This window comes from Tachyglossus aculeatus, chromosome 16, assembly GCF_015852505.1.
Source record: "Tachyglossus aculeatus isolate mTacAcu1 chromosome 16, mTacAcu1.pri, whole genome shotgun sequence".
Lineage (NCBI taxonomy): Eukaryota > Metazoa > Chordata > Mammalia > Monotremata > Tachyglossidae > Tachyglossus > Tachyglossus aculeatus.
In genome coordinates this window covers 13,872,474-13,880,680 of record NC_052081.1, presented here as the reverse complement: position 1 = coordinate 13,880,680, position 8,207 = coordinate 13,872,474, and the positions used below count along the sequence as shown (strand labels likewise).

Sequence of the window (8,207 nt, the reverse complement as noted above, 5' to 3'; positions counted from 1 at the left end):
GCCAGAATCGGCCCAAACCTATAGAAGTCAGGATCGCTCTGCACTGAAACAAGATGGACCTCTCTGTGCTCCTTTTCTCCTTAGACGTAGGTGAAAGGAGTAGGGGCAGACAGAAGTGACAGAAAGGGCCCAGAAGATCCCGGCTTTCTCTTGTCCTTGACCAGAAGGACAACTTCTGACCCGCCAGGCTTCCCAGGCGGGCCGACGCATCCCACCCCAAGCCTCCAGAGCTTAAAGGCCGCCCGTTGCTGCTTTAGCAGAATTAAAAGCAGATCCTAAGGAACAGGCCGAGAATGAATTCGAATTACACAGAGCTGTGCTCTCGCAATTCCATTACTTGGGGAGTGGATGAAACTTAAAAAAACACCGACTCTGTACTTCAAAAACTAGTTTGGTGCAGAGTTACTGACCTTGGAACAGCCCTCTGAACAATTTACGTGTTCAAATGCCACAATAGCTGTAAGTTGGAAGGCAGGGTTAAGTCCTGTCGCTGTGTGTGTGTTCGCACCACCCCCTTCTTTTGGCCTCCATGTAGACCGATGCGTTGATTTGTTGCATGGTGTATTCCAGATGAGCCAGCTGACTATATCCAATTGTTAGCTTTTCCCTGGAAAAGGGGAGGTGGAGGAAGAGGAATGGTAAAAACCCATCTTCATTACACAAGTAAATAGGAAAGGCATTCAGGATTTGTGTAGGAAAGTGAAGTCATTTGGTTACAGATGTTCCTCAACAATGACTACTCCTGCTTGCCTCAAAGCATGGCTGGTGAAAGAATCTCAACTCTCAAAAGCCTTCTTTGGGAAAAGGTTCAGTTACTGCCCTCTCCTCTTCTCTATCCCCACCCTCCCCCAGCCACAAACACACACACTCACATTTTGGTCAGTGGAAAGCAATGAGTGTTAGGAAGTGGGGGAAATAGACTTTGGAGTAAACAGGAAGGGATCTAAAATAATTTCCAACCTTGCTACTACCTATTCAACTTCCAAGTAGGTTCACAAGTAGAGGGAAGCAGTGGGTGGGGAAAGGTCCGGGGCAGAGCTAGGCTGCCGGCAAACATGGTTCTCTGCCACTCGAGCCTAGAATAGCCACTGTTTTAGCCTCAGGTTTTAGCTGCTACAACTAAAAAAAAAGTTCCAGTTCCCCCACCAAAGTGTCTAACCACTCATCGATAACTTGGGCATTAAACACCTAGCAAACTCTTTTCCCCCGTAAAAGAGTTACTATGATAAAGTCTACATGCCCATCACACCCCAACCAGAGAAAAGCTGAGGTCCGGAGTCCTCTTTTTCCCTGTTTAGTGGGTTTCAGCCAGGATTTGTGCTCGTCAGGTTCATTATTTGGGGTTCAGTGGACTGAGCCCCAAATGATTCTGCCCTGTAGGCCACGGGGGGCTGAGTCTAAAAGAAAAGAAATCCCCGTTTATGGATAAAGAAACACATGAAATTGACTTGTCCAAGGACACAATGTGGTGGAGCAGGGATTGGAACACAGGTCCTCACCCTTTCCACTAGGCCACATGATTTTTATAAATCAGTCGTATTTATTAAGCACTCACTGTGTGCAGAGTACTGTAATAAATGCTTGGGAGTATGCAATAGGTTACCATGCTGCAACTTTTATTTTGTACTCTCCCAAGCACTTAATTCAATGCTCCGCACACAGGAAGTGCTCAATAAATACGGCTGATGGATTGAAGGAGCCGGAACAAGATTCCTTCTGGTCCCTGGTGCAAGCAGTCATCGAGCGGGATATTCCCTGCCCTGTGCCGCCTAGGCTGAGCGGGGTTAGAACCTATCCCAAGTTGCTGTGTGGTCAATCAATCAAAATCGTATTTATTGAGCGCTTACTGTGTGCAGAGCACTGTACTAAGCGCTTGGGAAGTACAAGTTGACAACATATACAGTCCCTACCCAACAGTGGGCTCACAGTCTAAAAGGGGGAGACAGAGAACAAAACCAAACATACTAACAAAATAAAATAGAATAGATATGTACAAGTAAATAGAGTAATAAATATGTACAAACATATATACATATATACAGGTGCTGTGCTGTGGTCGGCAGTAAGGACAGGACCGGGTGACTTCCACATCAACACGGCAGATCTGACCAAAAAAAAAGTGCACTTATGCAGGCAGCAAGTTTCTATTTCCACAGAAACTTCTTGCATTTGCATCAGAAAACCACAAGAACATAAAAAGAGAGTTGACAGAAGCATTTCTCTTTCAAGTTACAGCTCCAGCTGGCCTGTCCTCAAATGTGCTTTCTTTAACTACCCCTCAACTACACATAGGACAAATAGGAAACGCGTCGTTGCCCCGTTATTTTCCACCGAAAATGCGGGGAACAGATTCCGCAAGGCCCGGGTCAGCCAGGGTTGCTTCGGGTCTGTCCTCTCGACGACTCCCCCATCTCAAACGTCACCCTCACCTGTCACCTAAGAAGTGAGGGAAGGGCTGCTGAGAGAAGCAGCGTGGCTCAGTGGAAAGAGCCTGGGCTTTGGAGTCAGAGGTCATGGGTTCAAATCCCGGCTCCACCAATTGTCAGCTGTGTGACTTTGGGCAAACCACTTAACTTCTCTGGGCCTCAGTTACCTCATCTGCAAAATGGGGACTGGGAGCCTCCCATGGGACAACCTGATCACCTCGTAACCTCCCCAGCACTTAGAACAGTGCTTTGCACGTAGTAAGCGCTTAATAAATGCCATAACAATAAAAACACACATTCCCTGCCCAAAGCGGGCTTATAGTCTACAGCGGGAGACAGACATTACTCTTAATAATTTCAGAGATGTACCTAAGTCCATAGTTGCTCCCCAACCTCTGCATCCAACAGAAACTCCTTACCGTCGGTTTCAGGGCACTCAATCAACTCTCTCCCTCTTATTATGCTCGTTCCTCTCCCACTACAACCCAGCCCACATTTTTGCTCCTCTAATACCAACCTACTCACTTTCCCTCACTCTGGCCTCACCCGCTCTCAGCCCTTTGCCCGCCCCCTCTCTCCTGCCTGAGGCTCTCCCCTTATACATTTAGTGTTCGCCCCATCTTCAAAGCCCTACAGAAAACACAACACCTCCAGAAAGCCTTCTTGGACTAAGCTCTCAGTCAATCACGTGTATTTATTGAGTGCTTACTGAATGCACTAAGCACTTGGGAGAGTATAATTATAACAGAGGTGGTAGACATGCTCCCTCTTTCCAAAAGTTCACAGTCTCATCCCTCCACCCTATTTTCCCTCCCTACTTCCTCTCTCATCCAACTTAGGACCATCCCCTAGGCACTTAGGTAGTCCCCCCCGCCTTCCACAGCACTGATGTACATAACCTGATACTCTCTGATTAATAGTAATAATTATTATGGTGCTTGTAAAGCACTTACTTATACTTAGGCCCATCCCCTAGGCACATAGGTTGTCCCCGCCGCCCCCCCCGCCCCCCCCGCCTTCCACAGCACTGATGTACATAACCTGATACTCTCTTATTAATAGTAATAATTATTATGGTGCTTGTAAAGCACTTATACTTAGGCCCATCCCCTAGGCACATAGGTAGTACCCCCCCCCCCCGCGCCTTCCACAGCACTGATGTATATAACCTGATACTCTCTTATTAATAGTAATCAATCAATCAATCGTATTTATTGAGCGCTTACTATGTGCAGAGCACTGTACTAAGCACTTGGGAAGTACAAATTGGCAACACATAGAGACAGTCCCTACCCAACAGTGGGCTCACAGTCTAAAAGGGGGAGACAGAGAACAGAACCAAACATACCAATAAAATAAAATAAATAGGATAGAAATGCACAAGATAGAGTAATAAATATGTACAACCATATATACATAATATTATTATTAATAATAATAAGTAATAATTATTATGGTGCTTGTAAAGCACTTACTTATACTTAGGCCCATCCCCTAGGCACATAGGTAGTCCCCCCCGCCTTCCACAGCACTGATGTACATAACCTGATACTTTAATTAATAATAATAATTATTACGGTGCTTGCAAAGCACTTACTTATACTTAGGCCCATCCCCTAGGCACATAGGCAGTCCCCCCCACCTTCCACAGCACTGATGTACATAACCTCATACTCTTATTAATAATAATAATTATTACAGTGCTTGCAAAGCACTTATGGCACCAAGCACCATTCTAAGTGCTGGGGTGGATACAAGTTTATCAGGTTGGACACAGCCCAGGCTCACACTTTACAGATGAGGTACCCGAGGGCCAGAGAAGTCACGTGACTTGCCCAAGGTCACACGGCGGACACACGGCAGTGTCAGGATTAGCACCCAGGTCCTTCTGACACCCAGGCCCACGGTTTATCCATCAAGGCACGCCGTCTCGCCCATCTATGGTTTAGGTTGTAAACCTGAGGGCAGGCATCATGTCTACCAACTGTATCCAACTCTCCCAAGCACTTGGGCCAGTGCTCTGCACAAAGTAAGCATTCAGTAAATACCGCTGACGGAGCGATTCTTTCTCTCCTCACTCCCCGGGGAGCTGGAGCTGCCTCGGTATTTACGGCCACTCTATCATTTTTACGGGCTTTTACGGGCACGACCAATTCGAGCCGAACTTTACAGATCAGCCTCGGATTTTCCGGCACTTGGCAACCCTGCATCTTTTCCGGGAGCTGGTACAAGCCTAGGATCCACCCAAAAGTTACAGTTGGCAACAGGTGGGAAAAGCTTCCAGTCCCATCGCAATCCTAACACATTATGGCATCCAAATGCTTAGCTCGTCAGCACCAATGTCCAAATCGTTTGGCAATGAACTCGAGCGCTGGGATACAAAGATCTGCCACAAAAGGAAACGATGGCTCATCCTTTTTAAAGGCAGGGTATTGCATTCCGGACTAATCCACGCCTGTAACACAACTGTGCCACGCTGAACAGCCTTTTTAATTGGGACTTCAGCATTGTTACAACAAATCAGTCTTTGGGACATGACCAGGCAGATTTCATAGCTGCCTGAAAACCTCGCACTCTCCTCTGCACACTCCTGCAACCTCTCTGGACAATAGGCTAGGGGCCTGCTTCCTGAGTAATAACTTGAGGTTTCTCCTGGTACAAATTACACACTCACAAAGACGTCCAGGGAACTTTTCGTGACGCATTTTAATATGCTATTTCTTAGAAACCAGCTCATGAAAACGCACGCATCTCGGCACATGAATATTTAATAGCCCTCCTATTTAATTAAAAACCTGGCTGAAGGCATCCTAGAGCCAATTAGCAGCAAGCGAAATGAACGTGATTCATTACCAAATTTTTCACATGAACGATAAACTCCGACTGGATAAACAGGGCGTATTTCTAACCCTCGTTCTGTCATTGCCAATTCTATCTGCATTCACTCTTTTTCCTGCTTTCTTGTTTAAACCTCGAGTCCACTGACTAACGTCACTGGAAAAAAAAAAATAGCCGCCTTAAATAAGAAGTTGAAAAGGTGCCCAGTGGCTAACCAAGAGTAAAATATTCTTTCTTCTCCTTGAAACATAATCCAACCTTGGCATCGCTGGCACTGTCCTCACCTGGTTCTCCTATCTCTCTGCTATTTATCACTCTTTCACGGGCTCCTCCTCTGCCTCCCACCCGCCACACTTAGTGTGGGGGTTCCCCAAGGCTCAGTTCTGGATCCCCTCCTATTCCCCTTCTACCCCTACTCAAATAATGGTATTTACTGAGCATTTACTGTGTACAGAACACTCCCTCCTATTTCAAACTGTGAACGCCAAGTGGGACAGAGACCACGTCCAATCTGAGTGACTTGTATCTACCCCAGCACTTAAGAACAGCGCTTGACACATAGTAACCACTCAAATACGTTAATAATAATGGTATTTCATTATTATTTGTTCCTAAAACTATTATTATCTGTGGTTATTAAGGGGAGCTGGGAGAGGGAGGCAGCGTACTGAGATTGTTGTGATCCATAATCACAATTTACAGTGTGAGTGTTCCTTGGCAACAGTAATTCTTTTGATTCATTACTGCTTTCAGGACTCAACTATCTGGCTGTAAATGTCAAGATGCTTTTATTGTCTAATCTTTCTTTGGGTTTACTGCAATTCTCTTTGCTGGGGTGAAACTAAGGTTCTTCAAAAACCAAAACCTATTCACAACCTATTTACTATTCAGTCCGGATCTCAAAAACTGGAGAATTAAAAGTAAAACTTAAAACAAGGGTGAGTCGATTCTGCCTCTCAAAATCCAGCCCAAGAGTTAACCTCATTCTGTCCCCACCAGCACCACTTTGGGTGGCAAACTGGCTTTTCTGAATACTTGACTGAGGCTCTGGGTTAATCACTGACAATCAGCTGTGAATAACTGGATGGTCCCCATCGAGGATTGCTACCATGCCATTTTTCAATGATCGAATTACATTGATGATCATTTGTTTGGGCTACACATGACTGAGAAAAGGAGTATGGATACGAAATTGTGAGAAAAACATTACAAGGCATCTTAACCAAACCTTGGAGCAAAAGGAAGGCTTGACACTACAAAAGAGCTCACAAAACAGTCTCAGAAGCATGTTCCCAGGAGTAAGCGAGCTAATTTAAAGCCATATTCAGAGTTTTGGTAATATTTAAAGACTGACATCTAAGAAAATGTAAAAATATTCTAGCCTGGCTTTAGGGCTTTACTCAGACCTGCTACTCCATTGTAAAACAGCTTAACCTGGTGTCCAAGCCGTGGAGGACTCCTACATAAGGAATAAAAGCTACATTCGCCTATGCCTCCAAACAGAGGATTGAGGGACACACTCAATCTACTTAAGCCAAAATAGAAATGCTTTGGCTTTTACTACATTATTGTTATTATTATCACTGTTGTTAGTAATAGTGATATTTGCTATGTGCCAAGCATCTAAGTGCGGGGGTAGAAACCAGAGAATTGGGTGCCACATGTCTGAGGAGGAGAAAGAACAGATATTGTATCCCCATTTTTGCAAATGGGGGAACTGAGGCACAGAAGTGAAGTGACTTGCCCAAGGTCCTCTGACTCCCGGGCCTATCCTCTTTCCACAAGGCCACACTGCTTCTCCGCTTCAATTAACCGAGATCATTTTGAGGGGATGCTACACTGAAACGGGTAAAGAAGGATGACCACTTCCACGACCTGCTTCACTAGCATATGGAGGCTCAGCCTTAGATGGCAACCACAGGTTGTAACCTGTAGGGAAATCTCACTGTTGCTCAGTTTTGTTATCATCATCATCATCATCATCATCAATTGTATTTATTGAGCGCTTAACTATGTGCAGAGCACTGTATTAAGTGCTTGGGAAGTACAAATTGGCAACATATAGAGACAGTCCCTACCCAACAGTGGGCTCACAGTCTAAAAGGGGGAGACAGAGAACAAAACCAAACACACTAACAAAATAAACAAAATAAAACAAAATAAATAGGATAGATATGTATAGATAGATATGTCATCTACTCACTTAGATACCCTCATTTGTCTATGTGCTCACTGTATTTTCTCCTTACTGTAGGCAACACTATTCGAGATGAACTGTCCATTTGATGGTGTGCTTCAGAGGGGACAACGCAGCAATTTTGAGGCTCGCTCCAAGGCTGGCTGTCTTTGAGCCGACTGGTTCGGGTCAGACTCGGAGGCAGTCCTGTCCCTCCATTCCCAAATCAGCAAGGTTTCCACACCCCCTCAATCTGTGTTGCTGTACAATTTGGAAATTCCTGGGAATTTCAGCGATGATGTCAAAACTGGTTCTCACCTCAAGCTGAAAAACAGCTGCAGGGACTTGCCCTAGGGTTTTCAAAGCAAGTTGAAACCTACCTTCCAGCCTCTACAATAGACACTGTGAATTAAATACTGTGCCCCGCCTCTTTTGTTTCTTTTCTTAAGGTTTAGAAAAGGCTGTTTGGTAATCTGGTTTGGAAACTATTCGATTTCTGACCTGCACGGAGAAAGAAGTAAGGAAATAAATACCCAACTTAGAGTAGCCCTGGAAGTGAAAAATCCCTTAATCGACAGATAGCGTGGGCACAAAGGGGATAATTGGGCAGGGGGAATGGGAACTTGCTCCCTTTCCTCCTCTCCTCCTCCTATCACCCACCTACTCGGAGATGAGACAGGAGCATGAGGCACAAACCCAAAAGCAAAAATTGGTAAAATAAAGGCGACATCAAGAGCTGAAAGCCAGATTCCCACCTCACTTTTGTT

At 45.2% G+C, this 8,207-nt stretch overlaps 1 protein-coding gene across 1 annotated transcript in view; it reads right to left on the bottom strand.

The window, feature by feature from the left end:
* Nucleotides 1-59: 59 nt before the first annotated feature.
* SWT1 (SWT1 RNA endoribonuclease homolog) overlaps nucleotides 60-8,207 on the bottom strand; it is a 62,321-nt gene continuing 54,173 nt past the window's right edge. Inside the window, exon 19 of the mRNA XM_038758532.1 lies at nucleotides 60-607. Within this exon, the coding sequence (XP_038614460.1) occupies nucleotides 478-607 (130 nt within the window). The 3' untranslated portion in view covers nucleotides 60-477. The remainder of the gene's footprint in view (nucleotides 608-8,207) is intronic.